General features: G+C 44.3%; 1 protein-coding gene across 5 annotated transcripts in view; it reads right to left on the bottom strand.

Moving 5' to 3' along the window:
- Nucleotides 1-20,672, bottom strand: part of DIS3L2 (DIS3 like 3'-5' exoribonuclease 2) — a 194,363-nt gene that overhangs the window by 63,409 nt on the left and 110,282 nt on the right. For all 5 annotated transcript variants that reach the window (XR_005830666.1, XR_005830667.1, XR_005830668.1 and 2 more), the window contains 3 exons: nt 16,516-16,628; nt 9,750-9,857; nt 5,623-5,856 (listed from right to left, as the gene is read on the bottom strand). Coding sequence is in view for 2 of the 5 variants with exons in the window: in XM_040613140.1 (XP_040469074.1) it covers nt 5,623-5,856; nt 9,750-9,857; nt 16,516-16,628 (455 nt within the window). In the remaining 3 variants the exon portion in view is untranslated. The remainder of the gene's footprint in view (nt 1-5,622; nt 5,857-9,749; nt 9,858-16,515; nt 16,629-20,672) is intronic.

Here is a 20,672-nt window from a genome sequence, read left to right as displayed (position 1 = left end):
AATCTGAGATGGATTTGGTACCAATGTCAAATCCTAGGTGATGAGCACCAGAACTTTCTCTCTGAAACTGGCCAAAAAACCAACGAAGTGATACTCCCCAAGAGATGCAGCCAAGAGTCAGTTTGGAGCAAAGCCATCTACAGCTCTGCAGAAAGGTGCATGCATTGAGAGTGTGCAGGGGCAGCACATACAGCAGCCATGGCCAGAACACCTGAGGATCGCACCACGGAGTCCTCAAGCCAGGATGGCCTTCCTGCCCCAACAGCATTTTAAGACATAAATTCAGACCATACTAATAGGGAAAATGTAGGCACATTCAGTTAAATGATGTCTATACAACATTACAGCCCTTTGCTCTCCCGTCCAAAGAGTTCTGCCAACCCAAAGTGCCTTCAATTCATATATTAATATACTGCATCTTGTGCACAATGGCTGTTTAACCATGGTAGAAATATGTACTACTTCCACAAGAAAAGACCTGAACGCTTACTATACAGATATGAGGCAGGAAATACGACAAAACGATTTCCCATAATTATTTCCAGCAGTCATTCATATTGGAACATTTTAATGGTGATAGTAATTAATCTGTGGCTCTTGAGATTTCCAATTAAATGGCATTAGCAGGAGCAACTGTCTAAAAATACATGTTTCTGTCCTATCACATTAGCCACAACTAAATATGAAATTTCCCAGCATAGTATCACACCCTGCGTGTACAGTGTCCTTCCTCCTCCTCGTTTTCCGTGTGTGAATGGCTTGAGTCAACTTCTCAAAGCTGTTTGCATCAAGTAGGCAGAGGCAATTCTGAGAGCTTCAACGACTCTTCAGAAACGGTTAATACATCCCAGTATGCCACATACCTCAGTGTTTTGGAGCTAGTATTCTGAACGCATTCTGGTGTTCGGGGTCTTTGTGATTGTTTCCCTATGTTTCCTGCAGCAGAAATACTCTAATACTTCAGGAGTCCCACCAATCTTTTAATTAAACAAAGCTATTCTCAAAGATCACTTACTTCCTTATCCCCTGCAGCCACGGGACAGGACTGTAGGTAAGGTCTCCAGTGTGGTACAGAGATATCACAACACAATTTTTACTACCTTTAAGTTACTCAAAATAATAGAGACCCACAGGGAAAAGCAACCCTTGCTCAGGCAATGAGGCAGTGATACGGCATACAGGCTGCGAGCAAGCAGAAGTGAGACCATTTCACTAGCAATTCAACCCTTAAATTTGCGTAACATTCTCATCTTTGCAATTTTTATCCTTTTATTCTTCCCTTTTCACACACACCTGCAAAGCTGAATGCCTGTTGCGCAGAAAACAAGGAGAGAAGCTATTCTAGCAAACAATTCAATGCCATTAACTGATTTAACACAAATGCACTTCGGGTTGTTCTCACACTGAACTTTGGTCAATGCCAATGTTTTGAGCACCCAGGTGTAAGTGCGCTGGCAAAGGCAGAATCACCGGCACAAAAGCCACTGCTCAGCTCACAGACAGTTGTCATAGAGACAGATCAGCATCCCGGGGTATTCTCATTTTAAATATGCACAGAAATCCTTTTAAACCTGTCTTCTTGTAGGCATCTGTCCTCGTGATTCATTTATAAACTGCTGAAGCCAAAAAGAGAACCATTTATCAGCAGGTCTCCTCTAGGCAAGCTGGAGCTAAGGAGCTTTTCTGCAAACGACGGTTTTTGTTGAAAGCAAGTTTCTATCTGATTCTCTGGCTAGTGTTTCTAAAAGCTGTGGTTTGGGGAAGTGATCCAGCTTCAAAGTAACCTGGCCAGGAAAAAAAAGGAAAGTTGTGGGTTGTGCTCACTTTGGTTTTTAAACCAGGTCAGATCCCGGCTCCAGTTTATAGTGTGGGTGCACCACGAGCTGTGAGAGGACAGCACAGGGGTGGCATTTCATGGTCCTGGGCAGGAAGGAGTGTGGCGGGGGTAAGACAATGTAAATATCTGAACATATTTTCTCAAAGTCACAGTACCAGGCACCTCTTGCCTTTACAACTAAAAACTGCAGCTCTAAATGAGAAGGAAAAGAAATACATTAATCTCTGTCTGTGTGGACAAAGTTTCATAAGCTCCTTAGCCGCTGAAGGTGCAAAGACTTTAAACCTCTAAAACTCAGTGATCAGCTGCCTTCTGGAGCTAGGAGGCTGGCAGGCAACACAGGAAACCATATTCTATGGAAAAAGCCCCAGAAGGGGCCTATGCGGACAGCAAGATCCCATGGAGTGACAGATACGCAGCTCTGGTTGCAAAGAAGGTCCGCAGACCCAAGGTCCAATGCAGCAGGATTCCCCTACAGACCTCTGCAGAGGCATGAAAGGAACCGAGGTGGAGAAAGAGCGACAGGTATGTAGGTTGCCACGGCCTGGACCGAACTGAGGCAGGAATTCAAAATTACACAGCCCCAAAGAGACACATATACTGCCACTGAATCCACAAATCCTAAGCTTTCAAGACCGTGTGCTACCTCTGTAATTTGTCTCAAGGTCTTCTGCGTGACCCTGATATGTAATTCCCAAGTCATTAAAAAAATAAAATATATTTTTTATTTGTTGAGCTACGGAGATTCCTGCTACTAAAATTACTGCTAAAAGATGAAACCATGGGTGAGCAGATGCCGCTCTCACACTAGGTCATACAAATTCAGCAGCAACATTCAAACAGAAAACATTCTGCTCACCACGGCACAGCCAGCCTGACACTGCTGCATCTTACTGGAGCCATCCGATGCCGGCTGCAAGGAGTTCCCCGGTCAGCCAGTATTTCTGCTGTTATAAATACATGCTCATGAATGGCTTCATCTGAGAGATGTTCTTAGTTTTGGGGAATAAATCCTAAATTATATGGATACTATGGGCTAGATCCATATCATTCCAAAGAGGGAACTGAGGCAGACAGGGAGCACCACCCCAAGGCCAGCATAGCCAGTGGCAAAGCAGGATGGGAGATTCTTGCCCCCTTGGTTTTCTTAATAACAACAGGAAGCACAAGAGCATATTACACTGAAAAATGGCAGGGTGGAAGTAAGAAAAAAATCCATCACTGTTCAATCAGGAGTGACCCCAAGGCAGAAGCTCTCAAGCATAATGCAATATATAGGAAGAGGGCTCACATCCCCTGGAAAAAAAGCAGCACAGAAGTCATCCATGGCCAGCCACCCCCTCCCTTAAGACTGTGGGATGATCATTTCCTTCAGTCACATACTTATTTGTAATCTGATAATTCATTGCCCTTAGCTTCCTGCTGGAGTTTGTCTTCCATTGTTCAGGATTTACATTACTCACAGGAAATCAGTGAGAGGTCCAGCGATTAGAAAAAGGTGTGTTTTCCATTCGGATCCACCCTTGCTCGCTCACTTGGGGCTGGAAGTCGGACCCAGCGCACAAGTGCATCCGTGGGAACTCAGGGAAGCAGGGGAGCAAAGGCAAAGGGACTCATCTCCTTCTATTAAAAGCTGCAGATTGCTTTGTCCAGCCATACACCACTGGCCACCTCCACACACCTGTCCCTCACATACTGTTTGTACTCAGGCCTTACCGTAACTGCTTCCATCATGTGCTGGGAGGGTGTAGTTTATGAAAATACAACTATCAAGGCAGTACTTGAACAGAGCAAGTACGGTTAAAGTGTCCCCTGCACTAAAATACACTTCCTTCTCGAAGACCATTACTTCTCGCTGACACTCTTGCCAGTGAGAAAGATTCTGCACAGGACAAAGTGCCACTTGTGAGATATAACTCACTTTATCACGTTGATTAGGAACTAGGCTGAGCAGGCATCAGCCCTCTCTGATGCCCTTAGCAGTGGCTTTTAACCTGGGTCTCACAAATGATGCTCCAATATGTTCTCTTTAACAGCTCCTCTGTAATGGCAACAGAGCAGAACAAAACACCGCTATTCTTTTATGGGGTATCACCAGAACAGGATGCTTCCCCAGCCAAATCTCCCCATTGAAAATGTCACAGCTGTTTTAAAACATATTTTCCCTGAGGTTAGTTTGATAACAGGTACTCGGGCACACATGGCGACTGCTCAGCACTACACTGTAGTGACTTGTGGAACGCAGCTGGTGACCTTTCTGGACCACAGCTCCCAGTCACTGTGGACTGTTGTTCCAGCCCAAACATCTCCAAGGCTTCCCAGTTAGCTCATCAAGTGCAAAGGCTGGATTTTTTATGTTTCTCTAGCATTCAGAGTGTGCTTGGGAACAAAAGCCCAGCTTATTAGCCATTGTGTGATAAACCTCAGAGAAGGAAGCCTCTGTTCTGAAAGAGGTTCAACAAAACTCTGCATGACTTCAAAGTGGGAGTCTGATTTCCAAAAATTATTTGAATATAATTCTAAGAATTATTTCCTTTGAGCAAGGAGGGACCTTGAGCAAATGCCCTTGCTCCAGGGTCACTTATATGTGTCTAGCCAGTCCTCCAAGTCCTCCTATAACAGATGTAGGCAAGATGGCCTCAGGCACCACCATGCCTACAACAGTAAGTTTACCCTAAAGTATAACCCCGATCTCCTCTACTGGAATTCAAGATACAAATGTGTCATCTTGTCCATCTTAGACATGGGTAAAAGCACATTGCCTCCTCTTCACAGCAGCTTCGCCAGACTAAGCCACGTGCTCTACTGGGGAAGGTCACTGATTACAGACACTCCTTGATCTCGTTGCTCTGTAATGATTTCTCTAAAACTAGACTTTCCTGCAACTGGAGACCACGCTACAATGCTGAGTAAAATGTAAGGGTTACAACATACCTCTTACATACAATAGCCCTGTTTACATATTTCAGTACGCTAGCTTTTTTCTCAGCAATACCCTTATGTTGACTCATGCTCATTTTGCACAACGGAACAATAGAGCTTCCTTATGTTAGGAAACCATTTTGTCTCCTGCTCAGGAAAGCCACTGGGTTCTACAAATTACTGGAACCTCCTACCCCAAAAAAACTGTCCGAAGCCATCTCAGAGCAGCTGAACCTCAAATGCAAAAGTATTTTTGCTGTGATAATCTAAAATATCTGGATCTACTTGTAAAATAGAAGTGACACACACCACAGCTGATATAAGATTATTTAAATCACCCCAGACAGAAAACCCCCTTGCTACTATTTCTTTCTCTGAAACACACCCAATACTTCTAAGTACTAGCTTAGATAACATTTAGTCATCTTCCCTGCACAAAGAATTGCTATGAAAGCTGTGGAAAACATGAGTATTGCAAGCAGAGAAACAAATGTGAGGATGAGCCTTTCACAGTGCAATGTGCACTAAGGGTATCTGAACTGCCTGACAATGAATGACACCGTCATGATTTGTTTCACTGTATGAGCTACCCAGTCCACCAGGCTTTAGGATTTTGAAAAATGCTGAAAGATGAACCACTCCTTGAAAATCGGGGACTTTTCCTTTCGATCCTACTTTACTTAGTGCTTTTGGTACTTAAGTTGATGCTGCTCTTAAGATGCTGGCACACAAACCTGCCTTTCTATTCCAGCTGTGACTTTTCCCTGAAGTGTTTTTAGACTGATCAGGAAATTCTTAGGGAGTACAACGTGAAATTGCTTCAGTGGAGCAGAAGCCCCTTTCAGGGGTCGGACTACACTCACCTGGTCTAAGCGCAGAGCACCATCGATGAAGCGCTGTTTGCGGAGGTGCTGGGCAATATGATGAAGGTTCAGTACAGCTTGCTGGATCTCGGCTATCGAGTGTTGAGGGGAGACAGGGGGTAGTTCTTCAGGTGAGAACACCTTCCCAGGGCTTTCAATCATACTCTGCGCATGGTCGTAGCTTAGCTTCACACAGGAGCAGATGACTGTCCGCCCAAACCATTCATCAAGGATCTGCAAAATTGGAAAGTCATCTGAGGACTTACTCTTTCACTGTACAGAAGTTTGGGAAGTTGTACAAACACTGGAAGGAACACCACCAGACCTCATCACTGACTCTGATCTTCAAGTGAAGATCTCCTCATACTGAGACTGCCAGGCCTTTTGCCCATATAGATTCTTTAGTGTCTGGTAACATGTATGTGCACATTGTATTGTGCATATACATAGGGAACTGCTTGGATTTCCCTGTTCTACCTGGTTTCCCTCTTTCATAGAGCTCAAAGAACTACAGCCTGCTCGGAGTTGGAATCAGGCAGTTGACTCAAAGGTTACTAAGTGCAGGAGTGGCAACAGGCAACGCACACGAAAGAAAGGATCTCCTATCCAAACCACAGCAGACTGTATTCCATCTCTTTAATTAAAAAGTGTGGCTAGCAGGCCATGAGGGGTTGGCTTTAAAATACTGCTTTCAGGACTACTGCAGGAACCCCAGTGTCTCACTAGCACTCGCGATGTGTCTGAGTAGGACTTTGGTGGGTCTGGAGAAGAGATGGCCCCTCACTGACCCCTTGTTTCTCTGATCATGCCTACGGTCCTAGGCCCAAACTCAAGCCAGGAACATTTCTGAGCTTCCAAAATATTTTGGAATCTAGAGGAAAATAATCTAGAAATCACCTATAAAATTATTTTATTTTAAACCAGAAGCCACCCCCAGACGCAAAGCATCCACTTTCCACTCCTGCAACAGCTCTAACTGGTGTAAACTGGACAGTAATGACCCCAAGAGATCTCTTATTAATGTACCCAATAAACACCTTCTCACCAAGATTGCCTGGATGCATTAAAGACATGTCACATAGGTCAGGAATGGAGTCTGAATGCATCCTGACCCATGCAGTCCAGTAATCCCTCTGTGTAGTGACCAGAGCTACCAGATCCAGCCTTGCTGCAGCAGGCTAACTTCACTCTACCCACCATCCAAATATTTCCTGGAAATGCCCTCTGTCTCTGCCTCCAGCAGCCATCCAAGCAGACTTTGGGTAACCATAGCCTTGTGTCCCTCGTTTGGAAACCCCACCAGAGGAACAGGCTAGCTCTTCTGCAGGGAAAGCCGCACAAGGCTGGCTGGCCCACATACCAGTGGCTGACAGATGGGCAAAGCAGTGTGGAGGAGCTCCATTTGGGGGTTGTGAGCTGGGACTTGAAGATTACAACAAGCAGCCCACAAGACGGGTCTGCAAGGTCTCCCCCACCACAGCAAACCTGGCGCACCCAGACTCCAGACAGACTACCAGCATCTGAGACGTTTCTAGGGTTATGTTAAGGCTTCCCCCAGCTCTGGCTGCTTTTAAGAAAAAACTGTAGTCCCCAGCACACCCTGTGATGGCAGCCAGTGTGGCTCAGCTGAAACCCTCCCATTAGCACAGTCCCTGGTGGTACGGGTCTCTTGTGAGGGTGTGACATAGCTGTGCAGGAGGCTGAGGACTTTCTCCCTGCAAGGCAGTGTCCGTATGACGTTCTGGCTCATGACAACAGAGTTTTGAGCCTTGAAAGACACATTGTTTGTATAGGTTGTTTGAGACTGAAGCAGTTTTTCTTCCTCACTGGTAGAAGGAACCAGCAGAGCTGTGCTTAAGACGTCAGCAGGCAACTTAAAAAGAGAGTTGCATCGTTTGTTTTCAAATATCTTTCTGTTGACTGCATCTGAACAAGAACGTGCTACGCTGTTCCTACAAACGCCCAGCTCTGCTTCTGAAGAACAGCACAGATGCAACAATATGGTTAACGCCTCTGCCCTTGGAAAGTCATTTTAGATACATCATGTCACACTATCCCACTGGAGTCCACCAAGCTATGTGGAGCTGCTTAGGCAACATTTTGTTACACTCTATGAAAACTAGAAGAAAAAAACTCCAGATCCCAAAAGCAATAAAACCAAGAAAGTGCCTGTCCCCGAGAAAGATGATTGGCGTCATTTTTCTAAAAGAAACAAGAATTTAAAATCCCAACAGTTTATCAATATTCGTAATCCAGTGAGGAATCTGCATGGCTTTTCCTTGGTAGATGCATTAGCTCTATACCTAGTTGCTTTGGAACAGTAACAATGGGAGCACAGAGCATCTCTCACCTCTAGTAGGGCTCTTGCGCCCTGCTTTGCAAGCTCGAGGTTACAATACTGCCAGGCACGCGGGGTGCAATGGAGTGCCCTTTGGCCTCACGTGTCCCTCACCAAAGAATGTCCTGTCCTCGATGTTGGAGTTCTCAAGGCGGTCCACCACCAGCTGAGGTTCAAAGGCTGTGCTGGGGCCTTTGACTCACCTCCCTTTCACCCAGCAGAGCCTGGGAGAGCATGTGATCCTGCTTACACTGAGATTAGGCCATAGTAACACCTAGAAATACAGGAGACACATTCTGTCCCAATTCAAGACATAAGCTCTTAGAAGAATGCCCTGCTGGGCAAGAGCCCTACAACCACTTTTCCTCTTGGAAGGAGTAAATTCTTCTCTGGCTTTCACTTGATATGCAAATCAAGTGACCTCAATTAAGACTGCAGTCCTGAAAAGCCTCCTGGGAGAAACCGGTTTGCTGAGCTGGCCCCAGGCAGCCTGCTTTCCGAGGGGCACACCACTGCTCCTCCACAGAGCAGCTTCCCGAGCAGGCAGAAAGCAGATGCTGCAGCTCCTCTATTTTCTCACTGCTCAGACAGGGCTGGCCTGAACACTGAAAAGCAAATAATGTATATATTGCAGGGGACAAGAGATAAGATTTAATTAAAGGCTTATTTTAATTAAGACTTGACTATTAGCCATTCAAAGACCACTCAGAGTCAATAAAAGTCTCGCCAAGTAGCTACTATTAGAAAGCCTCATGAGTAGTCATGCTGTCGCTATAGGAAGTGGAACGCTTTTCACAATAAACAAATAAAACCCACCTCAGTGCCAGGGCAGGGACTTGCTGGAGAAATACAGGTATAGGACTGCAAATACATTTTGCTAAAGCACAAAACAAGATGCAGTAATCTTTAGAGCAGCATGGACAATAGTAAGGAAGTAAAGTTAATCTTTGTGAAAAGTTACCTAATTGGCACAAGAAATACTCTCCACAGAGTTGCGCATGAGTACGACATTGGTTAAAAAAACAATTTGGAGTAGAAATAGTGTACTTCACATATATTGGAGAGTCCTCTGACAGCGGCAGTCTTTAGCCCTTCTTGATTAGCAAGGTGACCCTTTGATTACCAGAGGAGATTGTTAGGGTTACAAAAGAGTGTGGGAGAGGAATGAAGACCTGGGGAGAGCTAGCAGGCAGCTGAAGGCAGCTTGCTGCGCTGATAGCCTCCAGAACTGCTCCCTGGAAATAAGAAATGCAGAGGATGGAGCTGTGCCTTTGCTGAAGAGCTATCACACTTTATTTGGATCCATGTGATTTGCAGCTCTGAAGAAGAATGAAATTGTTTACCAGAGAGACCAGAGAGGCCACTGAGGGATACTGCCCACAACCACCGCATTGCACAGCTGCCTATGAGCACAAGGCAGGGTTGGAGTCAGGGGGAACTTCTTGTCCCACCCAAAGCATTAGCTTTGGGTTGCTGCTGGAGATAAGACATTAAATGGATGGGTGACCTGGTAAGGAGCAAGAAATTCTCTGTTCCTGAGATTCATACAAATATTCTCCGTTCCCCACCATGTTGTGAGATTATTCCATTTGGAAGTTCCACGGTATCTCATCAGTAAGACAAGATACAGGGACAGTTCTACATCTTCCAGTACTGTTCACCGACAAGTCCTTTGCTATCCACCCGAGTGTTATAGGGATGGCATTTTTATCACTCTGTTAGCAAGAGTAAGGGCTGGCTAACCAAGGGAGGACTGGTTAGCAGGATGACTGCCTGCTGCTTGAGGTACCTTGCCTTCTGGAGTCACCTTCCACATCACAGAGAACGTCAGTCTATCTTGCATGGGATTGAGACTGCATAATTCCTCACAGAGCAGCTTGGGAAGCATTGGAATCACCTGGAAGAGAACAGAAAAGAGCCTTGATGAGATATGGGCTTTTAGTAGATACCTGTCTGTGACCAAGCCTCCTTAATCAGTTGGTAAAAGACAGGCTTAACTACATAAAAGGAGAAAATGTATTAAACCTTCCGGATCACATTCTCTTTGGCAGCAGTGGCTACATCATAGCTCTGAGATGCATCACCCACGCCAGAGCTACATCACACAGCAAACAGTGTGCTGGCACGGACTGAAAAAGTAAACCAAATCCTCTGAAATGAGAAGAAGTCAGACACAGCTAAGGCCACCAACACTCACATCAACCCCATCCCTCAGCGAGACCAGAGGGAGCTGCCAGTCTCCAACCTGAGAATCATTCCCAGTGCTCCCTTCCAAGGAAGGCAGTAAGCGTCCTGGTGCATCCTGCATCCTCAGCTATGCAAACACTTCACCCTGCAGCTTTTAAGGTCACAAAGTTTGCTCTGTTTTCCACTTCTTTCCCCTGTCATTTCAGCACTGGGAAGAATGAGAAAGACTCAGGACATCAGGAAACTTGAAGAAACATGGTCCTGGCAGCCAGGAGCTGAAGAGCTTGGATTTGGGAACTGTTTCTTGCTTTGACACTGAACACTGTGTAACTAGGTAAGTAATGCAAGTCTGCTCCCTGCAAAGCACAAATGAAACTTCTCCCGTGCATCACAGGAGTGGTGCATGGCTTTAAGTACGATTGAGCCATGCTTTGCAGCACAGACAGGAACATGTAGACGTTTGTGAGATAAACAAAAGCACCTGGTTTATGACTATTGAACATGGCGTTTGCAAACAGAAGGACAATATTTTACTATACTTAACTCTGTTTGAACAAAATGTCAGCCAACAGAGATTTCTGGCAGGGATTTTTTTAACTGTGCCCTAATTCCCTACAACTAATCAATATTTCTGCTGCTGAACATTGAATTAACAAACCACAAATTATTCACTTGACTACAGCAACAAAGCAAAAGCTTTGCAGCATATTCACAGTAGAGCAAACCTGAGCAGCTCCAAGTGTTTCTACCATCCCTGAGCTATTACTCAGGGGAAGGCTGCAGTAAAGCCAATATTTAGCAGCTGTTTCATGAAGCAAACCTAATTATTAGAGTTTCACATACTTATTTCCCTTCTCCTTATTTACATTTGTGAAGAAGCAGTAACTGCCGTCTTAGAAGGACCATGTTATTTGTTTATTTTGAGTAGCAATGTGGGCTGGTGCTTCCCAGAAGAACACAGAGAAATGCTCTACTTGGTTGCCATAAAATATTTTAGCTATCTAATTTAGTTTTCATTTTGATTGCTCTGTCTACCACCCTGTAAATATAGCAGAGCAGGAAGCCAACTGGCATGCAACTCTCAGCTCTTCCAAACTCTGTGACATCTATTTGGTGATTTCAGAGATAACTTTATCTACCCAGACTCCAGGGGAACAACTGTTACTTACAATGGTAAGAAAAGAAGTCTCAGGTATCCATTTTCTCCTCAAGTGCATACACTTCATATTTACCTTTCACTTTGAAGGAAAGACTCTTAAAATATTTAATCACATTTGTGGCTTGGCATCAGACAATGGCTATAAATCCATTCTAATTGCAGCGCATATTAATGCCAAAAGGTTAACTGTACGGTCTGTGACTGTCAAGGAGTCACTTACAACATGAATCAGCAGCACTGGTTCAGCTGGAAGGTCACAAGGGCACAGATTATGATAAGCTGTTTCCCGCAACACAAAGGCCGTCAACTCTGTTATTCCAGTTGTGAACAGTATGTTAACAATACTGGTACATTCATAACTCACAGAATCAGTACGTGAGCTCTGCCATGCTGCCAGGAAGGACCCACACCACAAGGTTATAAATTTAGCAAAAGCGGTGCCAACCCATACCAGAAAGGAGACAAAATAGCTTTATAGACTATCGGAAATCCCTGCCTGCCTAAGATCACCCATGACCACCGTGAGACCCTGAAGTTCATGTCACAGTGAACAAAGTGCTAGTAATTTAATAAAAGCTCCCATGCCCTTTTCCACCCAAATTAAAAGCTGCAGTTACTAGATTTTCTGTCTCTCCCCTGCTCTGTGATTGATTATCTGGCGATGCACTGTACTTATTGAATATTTCTGTGCTTTAACACATCCTCTTTCCCCTCACACCTCCTGCAGCAGTAACAGTCTGCTAGAAAAATGCCTACACGAAACACGAAAGCCCATCCACAAAGAATAGCCCAAACAAAACAACAGGATGCTTGTTTTAAGTGTACTTGAGCAGGATTAATATCCGATTCAAGAGGCTATAATTCTATGGAAGGGCTTTCGGTGATGTGAAACACAAGCAAAGCTTTAACTCAGATCATGATTACAGCACTAAGCACTCACCAAGCAATTAGCTATAACAAACCTACTGTGAAATAGGGAAGCATCAACCCGTGCTACCCTTGTTTTACAGGAGAGAAACTTTAGGCAAAGTAACTTAACCCAAGCCTTGGGGGAAGTCTTGCAGGAGAGCAAGGATTCAGTCAACCTTTTCCTGAGCTCAACAAATACATACATAAGACATTGTGACTTTGCACTGAGGATATTTCAATTTTGCCTACCTGACTGAATTAAAAGAAAACACCTGTGTTCAGCATCATGGCAGTCTTGGTTAACTGCCTCCCTCTGCTTTGACATCACGATTCCTTTTCACACTCTAGACTGAGAATAAATCAACTGTCACAAAGCACAGAAGTTTAAGTTATCAATACACACTTCCTTTCTCCTTAACATGATATGGTCACAGGCTGAAAGGATTCTTAGTAGTTGCAAGCCCAGCATTTAACATACAAAGATGTCACAACTGCGTCACGCTTGGAGAGTGAGATGTTTCAGGAGTTATCCCAGGGGCTGCCCAGAAGATACTTTTGCAACAGGATTATCTCCATCTCTTTTTGAAGGAGACACAGGACGAGAGGAGATTTCCCTAAGTATGTCTTTAACCCAGATTTGCAAAATATCAGGGTTGCATAGCATCACCTCAAATAATCCCAAGGTTGCCCAGCATCTTTTAAATGCTTTGCCCTTCCCGTGACTGTCTGCCAAGAGAAACCAGCGTCTGCCAGCTGCCATGTGGAGTGCCACAGCATGCAGAAATCCAGCTAGCTGACACACTGCCGAGGCTTATCACCTCCAGCGTGGAGTGGTTTCCTTAGCTAATTGCTAAGGAAGTGCCTATCTTGGGGATCACATCATTCAGCTTTATTTTACTGCAGGTAGAAATAAAAGTCACCTGGGCTTATACAGGGATCATAAAGCTGGAATAGGGGGGTGCATAAATGTAGCTGAATCTAGAAATGCAGTTGGAAGGACCCAGCAGGGCTAGAGGAAAAAACTTTCATAATGAAAAAAAGGACCTACAGCCCCCAGGAAATCCTTTCTAACGAATGTATCATAGAAACCAGGGCTGAAGAAAGGCTTGGGTGATGAGAGCTTGTTTGGTTTTCATCCCCCTCTATCAGTCAGGCTAACAGAAGACATAATCTCTCCCCACAAGCCTAGCAGGGCGCAAGAGATACTGGAAAGGGCAGTTCCTTGAGTGAAAGGCTCTGATATCCACAATGCTCACAGCCGTGGGTCTGCATATCAAATCACAGGCAGAGGATTTCTCTCTCCCTGTTTCCAAGTCCTACATGTGAAGTCTCCAGCACTGCCGTACACAGCTTGAGCCTCAGTGCTCTGGCATTGCCCACAGCCCCCCTCTGTGCTGTCAGCTCTCCCCGCAGGCAGCCCCACATCCCAGCACACCAAAGCAGTGGGCAGCAAGGGAAAGCCAAAGTAAGAGAAGGCACCACCAGGGCTGGGGGGTTTCCTATGCATCATCATCTCAGTGTTACAAAACACATGGACCTGTGACCAAGGCCAGCCACACTGCTTAGCAGCTGGCTCCTCTGCAAGCGGATTTGGTTTGGACACAGGAAGATCCAACCTCCTGCTTGTGAGAGCCCTTGGTTTTGTTTTGTCTCTTCAGCTAATAAAGTGCTTCCAGAAATCAAATGTGAGTTTCCAGCCTCGGACTCATTCCTAGGGAGCTGGGCAGTGGGAGGTAGCAAATGCATGCTGGGATGATAAAACTCATGTTTCTCTTCAAAAATCAGAAACTTCTGCTGCAGCCAGGACCTACTTACTGACCAGGTTCAGAGTGGGTTAGCCAGTGCCTCGCATCAATGGATTTGCTGTAGCAGTTTTTCAAGGAATGGAAGGGGAAGATCAGTCAGTCAAAGGGAAAAGGGAACAAACTCTGGTTAAGAATGACCCCTTATTTGCACAAAGTCACGTGGGCAGTTTTAAACAACCCCATTCTGCTGGCATCTTGCTCCGGCTGCCCGTTCACGCTTGGTTCGGGCTGGTTACAACCACCACCGACCCCCGAGGTGACGCCTTCTCCCACCACCAGCCCGATGGGGAGGGATTGTATTAACAGAGAGTTTCCATCAGCTGCTCTCCCCAGAGCTGGGAGGAGGACACTGAGGTCCAACAATGGGGTGGGCTCAGCAAGCTGCTTGCTTATACACTAAAAGAGACTCAAAGGAAATAAGCAATTTGTTTATGAGCCAAGATTTCTGCTCAAGAGTTGTATCAACACTTCCATGAATTCAGATTTTGAGCCACTCTTTATTACTCGGCCTGAGATTATCAAAATATCAACACCCTGACAACCTGCTGGTGTCAAAAGTGAGTGTCTCGAAGTCCTTGGACTCAATGTGAAGACAGGCTTACAGTTCCGATCTTTGATCTCCAGTATAAAATAGGACCAATAAAATATTATAGGGATTTATGGCTGACCTCTCACTCGAGCTGCTTCACACCTAAAATAACACTATAAGATGTGCCAAAAAAGAGGAAACTGTTTAGGTTTTCTTGCTTCTTAAAACCTGATACACTCTTCTTTCAAAAACTTTTGACTTTTATTAAACAGACCACTAGCAATTACACAATAACTCCCCTTCTGGATACATGGTTCAGGAAAATTAAACATGTGGCTTTATTTAACTTCTCTGGGAGGATTAGCATGGTGCTAACCTCTAGCAGAATCACAGCTGTCTTAGGAAACAGTTCCATCAAAGGAAAGCATATTTTCTACAACAGTCATGCTACCATCTTGTTTCAGACAGCCTGGCTGCTTTCCTTTGCCCATCCCCTCTCTCCTTTTCATCTCTTGCAATTAAAATATTGACCATTTCATCCTCTAACCTAGTTTGCACTCATAAAATATATTTTCTGCAGGGCAGAAGTGTGGGTAAAACACTAATCCTGACTGCTGGGCCATGGTAGTTGGAAGAGCAATTGAAGATAACAGGCAACAGATAACGTATGTTGGCATCGCACATGACTGACTGGTAGTGCTGGGGGGAAAACGCACTTTGAAAGAAAATTCAATTAGCTTTTGCATTCAACTAGATTTTCATTAAAAATGTCTCCTTTCTATATAAAAATCTTCCTTCTCCCTTTAAAAAAAATAAATCACATGCCTTCAAATCACAGTATTTTGACTTGGAAATACTGCCACAACACTTCCGTGGGCTACAACAACCCTGGGAACATCCAGGAAGGAAGGGGAAGAATCACTCCTAATCCTAAGTAGCAAGTAAGATATCGTTATTTATTACACAAAAGATGCCCTGTCATCCTGGAAAGGGCTGCAGAGATAAGGACTTCAGCCTGACTGAATGGGAGTGTGGGGAGAGGCAGATTAATCTGCTCCTATGAGCCTGCCTCAGTACTCGTCTGCATGCAGCTGATGCCTCAAAGCCGACACAGGACACTACCAGCAGAGCTGCCCAGCTTCCCTACATGCACAGCGCCAGTGGTATCTGATGAGCTAGGAAGTGTTTCTGCACATTCAACTGAAAATGAGACAGCCACAGACAAAACCTGGATGTTTCCTTTCTGATAATGTTAAACTTGAACCTGTTAATTTCTAAAGTGTAGAAGTCAACTTTAAACGTCAGTTTTAACATTTGATTCTGTTACACTAAGACGTGCACAATTTCAAGTATCTTTTCACTGCATGATGAAAGATAATTTCTCCAGTATTTGGGATACCCCAATAAAATAAGAGTGCGAACATTCTGTTGTACCTCAAGATGTGAGATTGCACAGGGTGTTTTATACCCTGCTCTGCCATGCCTCCACTTCTGGGAGGGATTAGCTAGTACTATTGCACTGAAGAGAAAGACAAAACTCTCCACCACCACCACATCTGCAAATATCAAGCTCCCAACAGCAAAGCAGGCGAGCCAGCACGGGTCTGTTAGGCTCAGCACAGTACAAATGTAGCCATGCAGCTCTGGGTCCTGAACCAGCCCCAGGTCAGCAGAGTCCCAGACACACGGAGCTGCTCTTGAGCTGGCAAGCCCTGACACACCTGGGTCTCTGCCCACAGACACAGGGTCACAAACTGCTGTTTCACCCCTTGCTCTCTCTGTAAGCTCCGAGGTAGTCAGCAGCTATGTTATCTCTTGTGCTTGCCTCAATTTATTCATTTTTGTAGGTTTGCTGCCATAATAGCTAGGTTTGGCTGTGTGGGAGTCTGAAAACGAACCTTTAAAATGACTTTATGGTAAACGGAAGACACAGCTGTCAGATGAAAAAAGGAAAAGTTGTCCTCACCTTTTGCACTAGATAGACACTAGTTGCTCTTTCACTCGCTACTTCATCCAGTGCCGTTTCTTCCAGTACGAAGTAGCTTACGTCTGCGATGTGAACACCCACTTCAAAGTTCCCTGAAATTGAACAAGGAAGTCAGTAGGCTGCAGGTAGAAGCTAACTGGCGACATATTTAACTCTAACCCCTCTCCCCACTCTCCCAGTGCTACTGTAACCTTTTTGCTTTAAATCTAGATCTCACAAAAACGATGCTTCTTTCCGTCTCTTCCATTGAGATGAAAACCACAGTCTCTCAGGACACTACCAAATTCACAGCCACTGGGGCTACAACATACGAGTGAATACGTACACAAGTGAATGCTCAAGTACAGCAGTAGATATGTGAAAACCCTTAAAAACCATGTGGATAAATCTTTCCAACTAGGAGTCTGTAATAGTGAGCCTAGTCCTCATCCTTTTGCTGTCAGGCAACAGTAAGCAAGAAATATGGGACCCCACCTCACAAGCACACAGGCAATGCAGGACACCATTTCCCAGGTCACACATGCTTTTGGGTTCTCAGAGCTGCACTTGTTTCCAGCTTCACTCCTGTTGAGCCCAAATTGCTGCTGGTGACCTGGGAAGTATTCAATGACTTTGGATCAGGCTATGCAGAAGTGTAGCTTTCCACAAGCAGAATATTCCCACAATTATCCTGCCTTCCCTTTATATTAGGCTTTTTATCCTTTAATTAAGAGTCCCCTCTAGAAGTATCTTAATTCAAAAGTTAGGCTAGAGAGGAGCACTACTGAGGTTTATCATGAGGTTTTGGCAACAATTTGGATTTGGAAGTAGCAATCATCCTCAGCTTCGGAAGTAATTAGTATCTTGGTCCAAGAAATTCTGGTTTGCTAATCCTCAAAGCAGCCTGCTGACCTTTGTTTTCTCTGGAAGGGCTAGGCTAGATTTGAGGTGCTTATTTGTAGAATACTTCTAAGTGCAGTGGATTCCTAATTATAACATTTGGTTCTTCAGAGGAACTCACTAACTTCTTGGTATCCATAAATATTTTTTCTTGTCTTAATTTTTTAAAAAAGGCAACGTAATAAGATACCATGCTGCTGACAATCCAGTTTCTCTGTATGCCTTGCAAAGAATATTATCAAAGCCCTCCTCTGGAGTGTCACATTTTTGAAAGATAAATGGTTCACAGCTGCCGTCAATATGCATCTGCCCATGTGCCCTTCTGATGGGCACCAGCGCTAGATTTCAGCAGAGTGGGAATGGAAACATACAGGCAAAGAGGAAGCGTGAGAAGGTTCAAGGTCTCAGGAGAGCCACTCAGCCCACCGTGCCCCCAGCTGGCAGTCCAGGTAAGTGAGCACCAACTTGTCCTGCGCGATTATGTGAATTTTTTTAATTTAATTTTATTAAGCCATGTTTGCACTTTGAGTACATGAAGTAGTATCTCGCTTTTTGAGCTGCTTTTGCACACTCAACAGAGCACAGATGTAAAGGCAGCAGAAACGCACATGGGAGACGGGAGTGGCTGGGGCTGAGATTTGTCCACATAACCTACAGTCACCAGAAGGTCCTGCAGAGAGCAAATATGATGGGAGCAAGGAGAGGGGGCAATAATCCCATTGCACTCCAAGGGACAAATTCCACCGCTCATTAGAAAGCTGGGAGAAAAGACTGCAGATTAAATAGTTCACCTCAGAAAGCTGCCTACAGCTGTGTTGTGATATTATCACATGCCTTGAAAGCTGCCCTACATGGATTAGGCATCCAAGCCTGAAACTACTTAGGCAGTAAGTTTTAGACCAACAGTTCAACCAACAGGTTTAATATTACATGCACTTGAAGCCAACACACTCAAAAGGCAAAAAAATATTGAATACTTTGAAGTCAATATTGTAATGTATTGACCCTGCAGGCAAATATTGACTAAAGGAAAAGGAGAGGGGGTCATTACATCATGCCTTTAATCGCACTTTAATTCAATATGTGCACTGTTACATACATGAACTTTTTGTCCTCTGTAGAAAATCGACAAACCAAGAAAGATCTCATTGCATGAGATAATAAAACATGGAGTCAGCCAACAAAAACACATTGAGTGGACTTAAATTTCATTCAGGTTTCCCACCAGAGCTTCTAAAAGCTAGGGTCAGCATAAGCCCCCTGCTTTTGAACTTCTAATGGAAATTCTATCTAAATATTTTCTTACATACATTGACATAATGCAAACTGGCAGCTCTTTGGTTTGTCTTGCTCAAGTATGAATCACCCTATCTCCCTCACCCCAAAACAATTCGGACCAAGAGAACTTGAAGATACAGCACACTGATCAACCAGGCTGATTTCCCTCAAATCACTGCTTTTGAATGTGTTAGACAAAATACCAACCTAAGCCTGCACAGAAATACCTGCCCACCGCTCTCTCCTGGTTTATTTGCTAAGTAAAATGAAAGAGCTTTATGGATAGAGAAATACTGTTCACTAGGATTCTCTTCCAGATCCACAAACAGTTCTTCTAGTCTCATAAATTTTTATGACAAAGTCACAAAAGGAACATTTCACATTGCAAGTCTTGTGTTATTTCCCAAGGAAAAAAAGAAAATGTGGCCTGAATGAAAGGGAAAGAGAGTTAAACTTGCACTCATTTATTGAGAGAGTCTTGTCAGAGAGAGCAGTGAAAAGGGGGGAGAGGGTAGACACCACATGGACCACACACCACAGGCTGCTACACATGGTTTACTCTACATTCATTTTGACGAAGGAATCTACTTTTACAGCAAATAGAGGCTTCAAATCTTGGCATGTAGCTCTCCGTCACGATAGACTTTATGCCCTAAATTTCTTACAGAAACAAGTACTTTACAAACCACAGACTTGCTTCGCCCCAAATATAAAATTCTCCTACAGTGAAGCTAAATCTGCCCAACAACCCCTAAAGCTAGGTATACAATATCAGTTTAAGGATTTTTTTGGTTTTTTTTTAAAAAAGAATTTACATAAGAATGTAAAGGAGATTAAGCCAGACACTTCATATGCTGACATTAAAGCAAGAGCTGAAGGGAGCATCTATTGCAATGAAAAATGTTGAAGATGCTTGGATGGCTTCTTTCACTCAGGTTCTCTGGGATTTTTTCATTTGAAATCATTTCATCTGAAAGTGGGTGCAAAACCGTCACCCCCTTTGAACTCTACCACTACAAAGCTGCTACCTGGGAGATGTTTAGCAACAGGGAATGCAGTTTAGAATCAAGCAACGCGTGTTTTATTAACCACCTGTACTCTATTAACTCCCCTCTGCAACTACAGAGACACAGCAACAGAGATGGAGGGGAGACAGGAGTATTATTTGAAATTACACTACGGCATTGCAAAACCCGATAATGAGACCCTTTGCAACGAGCAGCTCTCCTCCAAGCTCTGCACATAGAAGCAGGGAAAGGGCTGGGCACGCAGCCATCAAAGCTCCTCTTGGTCCAATGATGTGTGCAAGAGGGACGGGATCTGTTGCCACCTTACTGCAAGCAACACAGTTCTGATGCTCTTGCAGCACTGCACACAGAGAAGACAATTTCCCTTTTTGTTTACCATCACATAGGTTGCCAGAATGGCACAATATAACGCACCTGTGTTTCTCCAGCTTTCTGGAAGCGTGGATTCCCTCTCGAAGCTTACCAAACAATAGAGCTACAAAAGGCAGGTCTCCCCCAGCATGACACTGTGCTAGGCACACAGCAGTTTTGGAGAAGGTTTGGCTCCTTGATCTGAGAATCTAGTTTGTTTGAACCCACTCCAAAATTCTGTGTGTGTAACACTGATATGATGCTAAAATCCAAGGAGAATGGTGGCACTGCAGAGAAGAGCAAAGAACAAGCTGTTCCTTTTTAAATTTTTTCACTGATGATCTCATTCTCTACTACAAAACAGTTCAAAGAACTTTTTTTCCTTTCTTTATTGTGGAAAATTATAAACAAGAAAGCATTAGCAAGAAAGAGCTGGAAGAGAAGGAAAAGGCCCTTTCAGCTCCATAAAAACTGACAACCTAGCAAGCCATATCAAGCATTTGCCCCAGGAATTAAAAAGGTGAACTGAATGTATTTGAACAGTATGCAAGGGACCAGACTGACAGCAAATCCCTCTTCTCTGTCTTCAGCAACCCTAAT

Source organism: Falco naumanni, chromosome 13 (genome assembly GCF_017639655.2).
Source record: "Falco naumanni isolate bFalNau1 chromosome 13, bFalNau1.pat, whole genome shotgun sequence".
Taxonomy (NCBI): Eukaryota; Metazoa; Chordata; class Aves; order Falconiformes; family Falconidae; genus Falco; species Falco naumanni.
This window is presented reverse-complemented; position numbering and strand designations above follow the sequence as displayed.